The sequence below is a fragment of the Pituophis catenifer genome, unplaced genomic scaffold (genome assembly GCF_029215685.1).
Source record: "Pituophis catenifer annectens isolate HBS135680 unplaced genomic scaffold, rPitCat1.0.hap2 SCAF_1, whole genome shotgun sequence".
Lineage (NCBI taxonomy): Eukaryota > Metazoa > Chordata > Lepidosauria > Squamata > Colubridae > Pituophis > Pituophis catenifer.
Genome location: NW_027256881.1, coordinates 353,133,495 through 353,147,110, shown reverse-complemented (window position 1 = coordinate 353,147,110; position 13,616 = coordinate 353,133,495). Strand labels below are relative to the sequence as shown.

General features: G+C 52.4%; 2 protein-coding genes across 3 annotated transcripts in view; one reads left to right on the top strand and one right to left on the bottom strand.

The window, feature by feature from the left end:
- The window catches only part of RFX2 (regulatory factor X2), a 58,984-nt gene extending 53,278 nt beyond the window's left edge, over positions 1–5,706 (top strand). For both annotated transcript variants that reach the window (XM_070931923.1, XM_070931924.1), the window contains exons 14-18: positions 414–563; positions 1,865–2,073; positions 3,912–4,065; positions 5,015–5,057; positions 5,172–5,706. In XM_070931923.1, coding sequence (XP_070788024.1) covers positions 414–563; positions 1,865–2,073; positions 3,912–4,065; positions 5,015–5,057; positions 5,172–5,269 — 654 coding nt within the window. In that variant the 3' untranslated portion in view covers positions 5,270–5,706. The remainder of the gene's footprint in view (positions 1–413; positions 564–1,864; positions 2,074–3,911; positions 4,066–5,014; positions 5,058–5,171) is intronic.
- A 2,552-nt stretch (positions 5,707–8,258) lies between these two features.
- Positions 8,259–13,064, bottom strand: PRR22 (proline rich 22). The gene is made up of 3 exons (XM_070931922.1): positions 12,935–13,064; positions 10,833–10,889; positions 8,259–9,406 (listed from the first exon to the last, which is right to left on the bottom strand). The coding sequence occupies exons 1-3, from the start codon at positions 13,062–13,064 to the stop codon at positions 8,259–8,261; spliced, it is 1,335 nt and encodes a 444-aa protein (XP_070788023.1).
- Positions 13,065–13,616: the final 552 nt, after the last annotated feature.

The following is a 13,616-nucleotide window of genomic DNA, read 5'->3' as shown; positions in this document are numbered from 1 at the left end:
AGAAGCACGAAGCCGAAAACACCAGCCTGAAGATGACGAATGAGACTTTGTCGAAACATTGCCAAGACACCTCCACTTTTACGCGGGAGAAAACCTGAATAACCAAAGACCTACATACAAACACCCGCGAAAACCTCAGAAAAGATAGATAGATAAATAGATAGATAGATAGATAGATAGATAGATAGATAGATAGATAGATAGATATAGATATAGATATAGATATAGATATAGATATAGATATAGATATAGATATAGATATATATTTTTCCATCTTAGAATGTCAATTTGAGATATCCTGGCAGGTGTACCATAAGTACCCAGGGGAGGCTTTGTGGGGGAATCCCTTGTGGGCTGAAAACGGGGCCCTGGGGGTCCCTACCTGAGGAGCCTCACGCTCTCTCTTCCCTCAGGTGAGCGTGGTGAGTGCCTTTGCCCAGACCCTGCGCAGGTACACCTCTCTGAACCACCTGGCCCAGGCCGCGCGGGCCGTCCTCCAGAACACCTCGCAGATCAACCAGATGCTCAGCGATCTCAACCGGGTGGACTTTGCCAACGTCCAGGTCAGTTGAGGTCTTGGGGTCTCCTGGGAGGGGCGGGGGAGCAGGGAGGGGTGCCTCGTGGCCACGGGCACACTGCTGGATGGGACTCGTAATCCGGCATTTCCGCCCGAAAGTGATACCGTAAGAGTTTTGTTTGCCACAAATACTTAGAATGTTGACCTTAGAGTAAGGGTCCTCGGTGCTCTCTGAGCTGGGTTTTGTTTTGCAGACGTTTCCTGACCCAACTAGGTAACATCATCAGTGCTAGAAGGAAGGGGGGTTTGGAGGAGGAGGAGGAGGAGGAGGAGGAAGTGGAGGACTGTGGGCCCTTGGTGCTCTCTGAGCTTGGTGGTTTTCTTGAAGACGTTTCATGAACCAACTAGGGAATTTCATCAGTGCTAGAAGGGAGTAGGAGTTTGTGGAAGAAGAAAGGGAGGAGGAGGAGGAGGAGGAGGAGGAGGAGGAGGAGGAGGAGGAGGAGGAGGAGGAGGAGGAGGAGGAGGAGGAGGAGGAGGTGGGGGGATGAAAACGATTCTGGGCTCCTTGGTGCTCTCTGAGCTTGGTGGTTTTCTTGAAGACGTTTCATGAACCAAGTAGGCAACATCATCAGTGCTAGTGAATGTGAGTTGGGCTCCCTTCTTTAGGTGCAGTAGCTTACCAAGGAGAAAATCAACACCCCCTATTAACACTGGTAAGTGATGATGATTACTGGTTGAGTAATAAAACGTCTGCAAGAAAACCAAGCTCAGAGAGCACCAAGGACCCCACCGAAAGAGAAACCCAGATAAGCAGGGATTAACACCAGACAAACAATCAAGCAGAAAACAATGTCCCATCAACACTGACAAGCCAAGCTAATGTGTACAAACAGAGAGCAAACCCCTCTCCCTTCTAGCACTGATGATGCTACCTAGTTGGGTCATGAAAAAAAAGTCTGCAGGAAATCCACCAAGCTCAAGAGAGCACCCAGGACCCCATTGTCCTCCTTCTTCCCTTTCTCCCCCTCCTCCGTCTCCATCTCCCCGTCCTCCTCCTCTTCCTCCGCGGAATCCCCCTTCCTTCTAGCACTGGTGATGTTACTTAATTGGGTCATGAAATGTCTGCAAGAAAACCATCAAACTCAGAGAGCACCCACTGTCCTCCTTCTCCTTCTTCCCTTTCTCCCCCTCCTCCATCTCCATCTCCCCGTCCTCCTCCTCTTCCTCCTCCTCCCTTCTGGGGTCATAAAACACCTGCAAGGAAACCCAGGACCCCCACAGTTCAGCCCTGAGCTCCAAACCTTCTCTTCTCTGGGTCTCTCTCTCTCTCTCCCCCCGGGGCAGGAGCAAGCCTCCTGGGTCTGCCAGTGCGAAGAGGGTCTGGTGCAAAAACTGGAGCAGGATTTCAAGGTGACGTTGCAGCAGCAAAGCTCCCTGGACCAGTGGGCGAGATGGCTGGACGAGGTGGTGACGCAGGTGCTGAAGCCGCACGAGGGCTCGGCCAGCTTCCCCCGGGCGGCCCGGCAGTTTCTGCTGAAGTGGTCCTTCTACAGGTAAGCCCTCTGCCTCGCCCCTCACTGCCCACTCCTCCGGGACCAGAGGGCCAGAGGTGTTAAGGATATTGTGGTGTCACCACCAGAGTCGTGGTTCATGAAGCAGAGTACCATCAGAGATTTTACGCACGGAAACGGGTTTGAGAGTAATTGTGAATAACATGCAGACAAACCGGTTTTATAGTACTTTCCTTTGAGGGTAAAGCGAAATCGTAGTCATTTAGCAATCCAAGTCTCAGCCATATAAAGTGCAATATAAGATCAATCCAGGGATATATAAAATCTTCTTACCAGTTTGTAGAAAAATACGAGGAACATTCAGGAACAATATAAAAACAGTTCAATAAATATCAGGAAACCGTAATAAATAAACCATGATCCAACATTGACCATTTAGGGAGATCAAAAATAGTTACAGCATAGTAGCAGGTAAAATATGCAGGTGCAGTGAACACACTAACCACAATTAAGCTCTCCTTAAATACCTTGGCTACAGAGCTCATCCAATCAGGATGCAGAATGACTCAGCAACATAATACATTTACACAATACAAACATACAATGTTGGATTATATATTACCTGGCCAACTAGTTAGGCAATGACCATTTCCTAACATGAGGGATGGAGAAATTGACTGGTACTGCAGTCTGATCTGCTCGCTTTCTCATTGGAGAGGCTTCTCTTACCTGGAAGAGCAGGTTGTTATGCCATCGAGTTTTATACACACACACACACACACACACACACGCACACACACACACACACACACACACAAATATGATAGTGCACTACTTGTAGTGATGATGTTACCTACCTAGAACCTACAGTTCTCCTCCTCCTCCTCCTCTTTCTCCTCCTCCTCCCCACAAACACCACTCCCTTCTAACACTGATGCCGTTACCTAGTTGGGTCAAAAAACGTCTCCAAGAAAACAGCCTAGCTCAGAGAGCACTAAGGACCTCTCCGTTCAACCCTACAAATATTCCCTTCTATCAGCACACATACACACACACACGTGCCTGCACACACACACACACACACACACACACACAAACACACACACACTTTGCTTTGCCAAGAGCCCTTCTGTTGTGGTCTGCCAGTGGCCAGCAGAGCTGGCAGCAGATTCGGACAGTGAGGAGGTTGGGGAGGAATGTGGGCCAGTTCTGGAGTCTGGGGAAGGCGCAGATGTGGGCTCTGCATCAGAGGCAGAGAGGGAGCCAGGGCCATCAGGGAGTGATGTGCTGCCTCCGGAGCCTCCAGAGTCAGACAGAGAGGCAGAGGAACAGGGGGAGTCTGTTCCCAGTGCACGCATGCGCAGAGATGCCAGGAGGCAAGAGCAGCTAAAGCAAAAGGGGCCACTCGGAAGTAAGGCTTGGAGATGATTGGCCCCTCCCATAAGACATAAGAGAGGAGCAAACGGACGTGAGCCTTTGCAGGAAGCAACTTTGTTCATTCTGGTTGGTTCAAACTCTGAGAAGCTCCATTTGACTCTGTGCTCCGTTTGGCCTTGCAAAACTAATTGGCCATTAGGTCTCTGGCAGCGTTTCAAGGGAGATAAAGGTGGGCGCTTCTCAGCGTTACCTTGAAAGACTCTGGCAGACATCTGTCGGACTCTTCACAGAATGTTTGTGAATTATTATGGGCTGGGAATGACCATAATTCACAGCCGTTGATTTAAGCTTCCTCAGGGAGCTTAGGTCAGAACATCTTCCCAGCGCAGGAAAACGTCCATTTCTCTTCTGAAGGCAGGAAGGGTCTACCCACCCACCCACCCACCCAGGTCTCAGGCTGAGCTGCTGGACATCCCTTCCTTTCTCCCCCCCCCCCCACACAGCTCCATGGTGATCCGCGACCTCACCTTGCGCAGCGCCGCCAGTTTCGGCTCCTTCCACCTGATCCGCCTCCTGTACGACGAGTACATGTTCTACCTGGTGGAGCACCGGGTGGCCGAAGCCACGGGGGAAACGCCCATCGCCGTGATGGGAGAGGTGAGCGCCGGGTACGGCTTCCCATCTGCCCTGCAGGGAAGAAGCCGAATCCCTCTTGTGGCCGGGTGTATGACAGAACAACAGACTTGGAAGGGGCCCTGGAGGTCTTCTAGTCCAACCCCCTGCTCGAGCAGGAGACCCTAGACCCGTGATGGCGAACCTATGGCACGCGTGCCACCTGTGGCACGCGGAGCCATATTGGTGGGCACGCGAGCTCAGCACCGTCACACATGTGCATGCTGGCCAGCTGATTTTTGGGCCTTCTGGGACCACTGGAAGTAGGGAAACAGGCTGTTTCCTGCCCCAGAGGGCCTGGGGGGGTGGTGGGGAAGGCTGTTTTCACCCTCCCCAGGCTCCTAGGAAGGCTCCGAAGCCTGGGGAGAGCAAAAAATGGGCCTACTGGGCCCATCGTGCCATCATGTGCCAAAAGCAGGTTGACTCAGCCTTCCGTCCTTCCTTCCGAGATCAGTAAAAGGAGGACCCAGATGGTTGGGGGCAAGAGGGTGACTCTGTAAACCGCTTAGAGAGGGCTGTAAAGCACTGGGAAGCGGTATATAAGTCTAAGGGCTAGTGCTAAGTGGGAAGGGAGGGAGGGAAAAGAATTAAATTGAATTGTTCAGTTGTCCCGTGACGAGTTGGCCATATAGAGTTGTCGCACGGAGGGCCGGCCAGCTGGATGACTCTTCCTGTTTAAAAGTACCTCCCCCCCTGGAGAGACAGGAAAGACCTTCTCCCTTTCTGGGAGAGGCCTGCTCAGGTCAGGCAGTCCCTCCAGAGACCCCCTCCCTTCAGCCTCCTGGCTACACGGGGCTGTAGAGCCAAAGGTTGCTACTGTTGTTGCATGCATCCCCTGGCAGGGAGAGGGCAGAGGTGGGAGAGCGGTCCGTCCCCGTCCCCCGTCCTGTTCTCGGGAGCCCCCACTGAACCTCCGTCGTCTTCTCTCTTCCAGTTCAGCGACCTCGCCTCCCTGTCTCCGGCTGTGCTCGAGAAAGGTACGGACCTTCTGGCCTTCCTCCACGGGGAGGCGACGCCCAGCCCGTTGGGGACTTCCCCCTCCCAGTCCCACCCCAGGCTAAGGCTGGGCCCATCTTTCTCCTTTCCCGCAGACGCCTTCGGCACCCTGGGGCACGAAACCGGAGCCCGGGTGAAGCCCCGGGTGAAGCGCGAGCACAGCGACCCCGGCCCGTCCTTGCAGGAGATCTAGGCTGACGGGCAGGTCGTGTGCCCACCCCTCCATCCCAACTCCGCCGAGAGTGCCAAAGCTTTCCGAACGACGCCCTGCGAGGACTCCTGGCCCTCCCGGAGGACGCCGTGCCTCTACTTTCCTCTTCCTCCTCCTCCTCCTCCTTTCGCTTACGGGTCTTCGCCAAAGACGGGCCGGTGTCCAGCAAGACAGGGAAGGCCTTCGACCATCGGCCGGTCATTCTCTTTGCAAGGACCCCCGGCCGGCCCACTCCCCGTCCTCCCTCCTGCTCTTACGCTTTGCCTTAACTGACTCCACTCCCCGAGGGGGAACAACCTGCCGAGGTGCCACTGTGACCCGGGGCCGCTGGTCGATTTTGCGCCTTGCGAGAGAAGGGGAAGGGCCGCCTTCCGGCGTCCACTCCGACTCTTCCTTAATAAACGGACACTTGTGGCCAACTGCGGGCATACATCGTTGTCCTTCCATTCCTCTTCGCCTGTCGTCTCCTGGGCCCTCGGGGGCCACCGCTGGAGGTGGGATATTCTAGGAGATTGTTTTTCAACCCGAGCCGTTTGAAGATGGGTGGACTTCACCTCCCAGAATTCCCCTAGTCAGGTTGAGAAATGCCAGTAGTCCTCGACTTATGATGGTTTCATTTAGCGACCGTTCAACGTTACCCAACGGCCACTGGAAAAAAGGGTACTTGTGAGCGTTTTTTCCCAGGCTTATGACCATTGCGGCATTCCCCGCCATCACGGGATCCAATTTGGCAGTCCCTGACTCATATTTATGACGGTTGCAATGTCCCGGGTGATTGCCCTCTTGCAACCTTCTGCCAATCAAAGTCAACGGGGAAGGCCAGATTCACTTAACAACCGGGTTACCAACCGATCAATTGCAGTGATTCACTTAACAATGGCGGCAAGACAGGTCGTAAAACGGGGGCCATACTCGCCGAACAAGCGTCTCACTCGGCGAGAGAAATTTTGGGCTCAGTTGTGGTCGTAAGTCGAGGACTACCTGTGCTCCCAGAGCAAACAGCCACTCGATTGGCAGAATGGCAAAATCCTCTTCCTGCAAGCAAACTTCCCAGAATTCCCCAGGTTGTTGGGCCAGGATCCTCCCCACAATCCTCAGCAAGTTGGAAAGGCCAACCGCAGCCTGCCAAGGTTAACAGGGCTCTGTGCGCCCAGGTGACCCTGTGAGAATTGCTGACCTGTTTACAGGCCGGGCCTCTCTTCGGCAAACTGCACGCGGCTTTCAATTGCGGGTGTACAAATGACAGCCAAAACCGGGGACTCCACAAGTTACGAGCCGGGCTATGAATGCAGCGACAAAGCAGCGTGCAAAATATGGGTGTATTTTATTGGTCAGGTGCATTCATTCGTTCATTCATTCATTCGATTTCATAATTGAGATAATCATTTAAAAAGATTTAAGACGCCCAGAGAATCGTTCAACATTGAGCAGTGGTGGCGCAGCGGTTAGAATGTGGTATTGCAGGCTAATTCTGCCAACTGCCAGCAGTTCGATTCTCACCACTTCAAGGTTGACTCAGTCTTCCGTCCTTTTAAGAGCAGTAAAATGAGGACCCAGATTGTTAGGGGCAAGATGCTGACACTTTAAACTGCTTAGAGGGGGCTGTAAAGCGGATATATAAGTCTAGGTGCTATTCTCTCTCTCTCTCTCTCCTTCACTCCCTCTCTCCTTCCTTCACGCCCTTTTCTTTCTACCTTTTCTTTCCATCCCTCTACTCTCTCCTTCCTTCCCTTCCTTTTCTCCATTTTTTTTCTTTCTCTCCTGCTTCCTCCATCTCTTATTTCCTTTCTCCTTTGCTCTCCCTCTTCTTTCTTCTCCTTCCTTTCACCCTCCTTTTTCTTTCTCCTTTTCTTTCTTTCTCTTCCTTCCTTCTTTTCTCTTGCAAGTGCCCTGGTGGCGCAGTGGTGAGAATGGAGTATTGCAGGCTAACTCACTGCCGACCGCCAGACGTTCGATCCTGACCGGCTCTAGGCGGACTCAGCCTTCCAATCTCAACCTTCCTTCCGAGGTTGGTAAAAAGAGGATCCACATTGTTGGGGGCAAAAGGCTGATTCTGTAAACCGCTTAGAGTGGGCTGTGAAGCAGTATATAACTCTAAGCGCTACTGCTATTGACATGGGTGGCGTATCAAATGAAAGGAAAGAGAAAAATAAAGAAAAAGGAAGGAAGGAAGGAAGGAAGAAAAAAAGAAAGAAAGAAAGAAAGAAAGAAAGAAAGAAAGAAAGAAAGAAAGAAAGAAAGAAAGAGAAAGAAAGAAAGAAAGAAAGAAAGAAAGAAAAGAATTTGAATGAATGTGTCAGGGTTCCAAGTAATAAATCCATTGCAAGCAAGACTCCGAGGCACTTCAGTTCCTCAAAGATTTACTTTTAATGGAAGTATCATATTGGCACATATCTGGTGAAAACTTGACTCACCTCATTAAAAGTAAAAAATTGAATGAATCAATGAATGAATGAAACTCCTATATTAATATCCCTGGGTGGCTCACATCAGCAACCCAGGAAATCAAACAAGCTGAGACTATTAAAACCATCATGCACTCCCATGCTGAATGCCCCCTGCCCCACCCCTCCCGGGGCTGGCTCTAACTCCCTCCCTGGCCCAGCCAGTCAAGCCCCACCTGTGGCGTTAGCGGATTAAAGGCTGTGGTTCACCTGAGATTCTTTCAAACTTCCCCTGAATGATCACATACCCCATTTCCCAGGTGGGCAGAAACTTCCATTTGGGTCCCTCACCAACCCGGAGGTTGGACTAGATGTCCTCGGGGGGGAGGCCACTACAACTCCAGGATTCCAGGGCAACTACAATTCACCCAGGTTCCCGTGAAGCCGAATCCGGCCGACCGAAAAGGAGTCACGCGCATCACACGGGCCGCCACGTTTCGGGATACGTGTTTTTTTTAATGCGTCAGATCCATCCGAATCCAACTCTGTGATCAAAGATATGTCCAGGTTGCCCCTCCTGCCCCGTCTCAGAGGGCCAGCAGGGCAGAGTTTCCCTCCGGAGTCTCCCTGTCGCCCCCCTGCACGGATGCCCGTTCAAGCTTCCTGGCTCTGTTGCCGGGGCCCAGGTTCCTCCTCTTCTCCTCCAGGCCCATGGGGGACCGGAGGAGTCTCGGGAGAGGGGGCGGAGAGCCCAGCCTGCTCTCCCACGGGGGCTCGTCCCCGAAGGAGTTCACGTCGTAGAGATAATCCAAACTGGTCACGGCGCTGAGGATCTCCGGCACGCTGTAGTCGAAGGAGAGCAGCTCATCCGGCAGGTTGAGGGAACGGATGTCGCTGGAGGAGTCCTCGCCGGAGAAGCAGCCCTCCCGCAGGGCCTCCCCCGGAAGGGCCGCCTGGCTCCCACCGCCCAGCTCATCCAGGCTGGCCTCGGTGTCCGAATGGATGGGCGAGCAGTCAAACAGCTTCATGGCATCTTCCAGGGGTACCTGGTCCAGCAGCTGAAAGGCCTTGCCCGGCTCCTCCAGCAAGGGGGTCTCCCGGGGCAGAATCCCCTCCAGGTTCACACAAGGCTCCAGCTGTTCCATCCCCCCGCAGGGGACTGGCTCTTCAGGGTGGACGCCGGGGCTCAGGGGGGGCTCCCCCATCCCCAGGGGGATCTCGCTGACCTTGAAGTCGGCTTCGTCCGCTGGGAAACCCTTGAAGACTGGGAAGGCCAGGCCGGTCCTGGGGTCGAGAGGCTGGTAGGGGCCCACCTGGCTGGGATGCTGCTGCTGCTGCTGCTCCTTGAGACTCGAACTGGGGACCACCGCCAACAGTTTGTGCTCTTCCAGGGGCATCAGGCTCTCGCCCGGCAGGCGGGGCATCTCCACAAACGGGGGTCCGTGGGCCAGGTTGGCCACGAAGCCGGCGTGGTCTGTCAGTTTGGCAGGGGACCCCTCGGGTTTGAAGAAGGGCATGGCAAAAGGGGGGTTGCTGGCCACGGGCTGGTACGGGGCGTAGGGCAGCGGCTGGACCGAGCCCTTGAGATACTTCTGGTTGTCCAGAAGGTACGAGTTTTGAGGGTTGGGCCCGCTGGACAGTTTGTACACCGAGGGCTGGACAAAGTTGGCCGTGGCCCACTCGATGCGGTAGATTCGGGGGTCGAAGAAACAGCCGCAGGGAGCCATGTGGAAACCTGCAACGAGAGGCGAAACGTCATGAGCAGCTCCGGAGGGGCTCCGTCCAAGGAGGGCACAGCGGCAGAACCGGTCCGGGCCTAAGCCCAACCAGGGATGTGCAGTGCCTTTGGCTGGGAATCGTCCAAAATGGCGTTCCTTATGGCAGAGACGCCCCGAAGCCTGGAGAAGGCCTTGCCCGGCCAAAGCATGCCACAGATGCCCACGTGGGCTTTACATGTTGCACTGGATTGGCAAGGAAGAGGGGCAGATGCATGATGCAGAGGTAGACAGACATCTAGACAGATCAGACAGACAGACAGACAGACAGAGAGATGATAGATAGTTAGTTAGATAGATAGATAGATAGATAGATAGATAGATAGATAGATAGATAGATAGACAGAGAAAGAGACAGACACAGACAGACAGACACAGAGAGAGAGAGACAGAAGATAGATGAGAGATAAATGATAGATTAGATAGACAGACAGACAGACACAGAGATAGATAGATAGACAGAGATAGATAGATAGATAGATAGATAGATAGATAGATAGATAGATAGATAGATGATAGATAGATAGATAGATAGATAGATAGATAGGTAGGTAGGTAGGTAGGTAGGTAGGTAGGTAGGTAGGTAGATAGATAGATAGATAGATAGATAGATAGATAGATAGATAGATAGATAGATAGATGATAGATGATAGATGATAGATGATAGATAGATAGATAGATAGATAGATAGATAGATAGATAGATGATAGACGATAGATTAGAGAGAGAGAGAGAGAGATGGAAAGATGATGGATGGATGGATGGATAGATAGATGAGAGAGAAAGGGGGGGGAGTTAATTGCAACATGAATCATTCATCTTGTGCATTAGAGTAACATTGATGGACACCACAGTGTCCAATCCTGATGTTTTCCCCTGGACGGTGGGGGGGAGGCTAGCTCTGCCTCCAGAATGGGGTGATTCCCACCTTCCCCCACCCATCCTCAGGACCCCTAGAAGATGCCTGTCCAACTTCCACAATTTTCCTGCCAAGAACCTTTTTTAAAAAATGGGTCCAATTTCCTTTTCATTCCGTCCGGTTCCACATCTGAATTTTACAATAATAACTATTGTTCTCCCCCCCCTTTTTTTTTTTTAGTTTTTCGCACCCATTGATCACATCTGCTTTTATTCGCTGTTCACACCAGCCTCCAAAAACAGTTAGGCTGAGGGTTATAGTTGACAGCAAACTCTGTGAATTGATGTGCCCACCCCATAATCGTAATTTATATGTACCCGCTCCACAATGACCATAAAACATTGCACCATTGCACCAATGGATTGCATTTTGGAGATGAGATGGCGGGCAAAAAAGGGACAAGCCATGTGTTACACAAACGCCACTCTGCCACAATGGCTATTTTCTACGCACCACAAAAGATTTACCTGCTGGGGGCGCTGCGCAAAGATCTTGACTGGGCGGGTGGTACAAACTGGGCGTCCCTGTAACGACAACACAAGACGATTCAGCCACATTCCAGGGTTCTTCAATTAAGCCATGATTGGTGGCTTCTCCTCATTTAATGCTTCTGTTGTGGCCCGTACGCGGCCTGTGTGGCTGGTGGCTGATTCGGACAGCGAGGAGGCTGGTGTGGTGCTGCGCCAGCAGCCTGTGCAGCTGGCGCTCGAGTCGGACAGTGAGGAGGCTGGAGAAGATGTGGTGCCAGAGGCGGGGATTCAGCCAGGGCCTTCAGAACCTCCAGAAGCTCCCATAAGAGAAGAGGCATCGAGAAGCACGGGTGCGCAGAGCTGCCAAAAGGCAGGAGTGGCTCCTCAGGAGGAGGTCTCCTCAAGAGTTAGGCTTGGGGCTAATTGGCCACTCCCTTAGCCTATTTAAGGAAGGACGACAACTGAGACAATTTGCAGGGAACAACTTCATTCACTCTCCTTTGTGTCCTGATCTTAGTTCTCTTATCAGTTTCCTGCAAATTGGTTCTGGGCTTTCTGCCAACCATAGTAAGATTACGATTATTTTATTTTATTTATTTATTAAATTTATATCCCGCCCTTCTCCCCGAAGGGACTCAGGGCGGTGAACAGCCGAGAATTAAAATAACATACAATATAAAAGTTAAAAGAATTAAAAATAAATTAAACGGCCGCCCCAATTTAAAACCCCTAGCAATACAATTAAAAAAACCCTAAAACCTATTCAGGCCAGGCCGGCTTGCTGAAATAAAAACGTCTTCAGGGCCTTACGGAAAGTGCGTAGATCCGGAATCAGCCGTATTCCGGGAGGTAGCTCGTTCCAGAGGGCGGGTGCTCCCACAGAGAAGGCTCTCCCCCTGGGGGCCGCCAGCCGACATTGCCTGACCGACGGCACCCCGAGGAGGCCCTCTCTGTGAGAGCGTATTGGCCGGTGGGAGGTTATCGGTAGCAGCAGGCGGTCTCGTAAATACCCGGGCCTTAAGCCATGGAGCGCTTTAAAGGTGAGAACCAACACCTCGAAGCGCACCCGGAAGACCACCGGGAGCCAGTGCAGCTCGCAGAATTCAAGAATTCTTTGGATTCTTGTAGGCTGTTAAGAAAGTTAATTAACAGCTTTTGTTTGGGAAAAAAAAAACTTATCTAATTTAGTAAACTAAGGTTTGTACAGACTTTGTGTGAGCTGAGTTCTTTGGGGTCCGTAGCTGGGGCAGAACAGCTGGCTGAGTTTCGAAACTCTGGATTCCCATTTTAAGCAGTGCAGGTTTTGGATGTAAGTGTGGCTGCAAGCTTTTAGGGGCCGCGAATCCTGGTTTAGCTTGACCATGCCTTCTGAAGTTCATTTTTAACCTGTTGGCCTCCTATTTGTGCTGGATAACGGTTTAATTTAAGTTTGGGTTGTAAGTGAAGGTTGCAATTGCTATTCCAAACTTTCCTCAGTGAGACAATCGGAAAAAAAAAACATGGAACAGAAGGCTACATCAACTACAGGTTTCTCACTGCTGCAGAAGTTTGCAAGAAGTTTTGCGTCTCCTTCCAAGACTGAATTTTTGGGAGGGGGAAAGGGGGTGGTAGGAAACCAGCTACATCCTGGGCGAAGGGGCATCTTAAACCCACCCCCCAGTCCCACCAGGGAATTTCAAGAGGGGTCAATGTTGAGAGCAAGGGGTCCGGATTGATTCTTTCTTGGCAGAAATGGTGCAAATCTACCACCCCTGGCCCAGTCGAGAATTTCACCTGTCAGGGCATCCCCTCGGGTGGGATGGGGGGGTCCAAGCAGTGAAAGAGGGGGATTGCACCCCTGCCCCTTCAAGGGGGGCAGGAAAGCAAAGATGCCCCATTAAAAATGAACCCAGGAAGGAAATTAACCCATAAAACAGATTAATTCCTTTCCTCGGGCAGCAGCTGAGGGCTCCCTGGGGATGTCAGCCAGGTCCGATTGGGTCCAGGAAGTTGCAATGGGGCACTGTGCCCTCCTAGAAGAGGGTCCAAGCCAGGGAAGGCATAGATGAGCCCTCCCAAGGGCTGCCACTCCGGCTATGGGTCGAGCAAGGGATGCCTACCTACAGAGGCAAGGTTTTCGGGCAGGACAAACGCCGGAAACCCTCGGGGGTGTTGCTGCCCGTCCGGTCGCTCTAAGGGTCGAGAGGCGTAGGTCTCGTGCTGGGGGTAGAAGACTTTGGGCTGCTGCATGCTCCTTCTGGGGGCTGAAGGACCGTCTTCCCATCTGGACCCCCGTGGAGGGAGGGGCGTGGCTTCCTGGAGTCCGTTGCCATGGGCACCCTTCTTCTGTTTGCATGGTTACTCAGGAACGGGTTCCAGGTGGGTCCTTTAAGGTTCTGCATCCCTTGACCCCTGTGAGACAGATGGATGGATGGATGGATGGACAGCAGGGCGGGGGGTGTGGGGGAGAGGAAGGGGCTGGGGGCGGAAGGGTGGGCAAAAGAAGTAATTGAAAGAACCAAGATGGGGCAAAGGGTCTCTGGGGTGGGCAGACGGTCCAGGGCACCCATTGTCCTCCTTTGGATGTTCCAAGAGTCACATCTATGGAAGGAAAAAAATATGTGGGCACCAAGAGGGCTCTCCCCCAAATCGGAGGTGTGTCCTTCCCCCATCCCTGAAACCTGCAGGGGCTGTCAAAAAAGGCAAGATGGCCGCCCTGACAGTCTAATTCAAGCTCTGCCTTTTGTGTGGCAGTTAGGATCTGTCCATGGCTGGCCCCTCCTGGGTCTCCCTGGTCTCTCC

Coding starts and splice junctions, on each gene's coding strand:
- PRR22 (XM_070931922.1), bottom strand. CDS start 13,064: ATGCAGCAGCCCAAAGTCTTCTACCCCCAGCACGAGACCTACGCCTCT. Junction 10,890..12,934: donor CGAAAACCTTGCCTCTGTAG/GTAGGCATCCCT, acceptor TTGTCGTTACAG/GGACGCCCAGTTTGTACCAC. Junction 9,407..10,832: donor TTGCGCAGCGCCCCCAGCAG/GTAAATCTTTTG, acceptor CTCTCGTTGCAG/GTTTCCACATGGCTCCCTGC.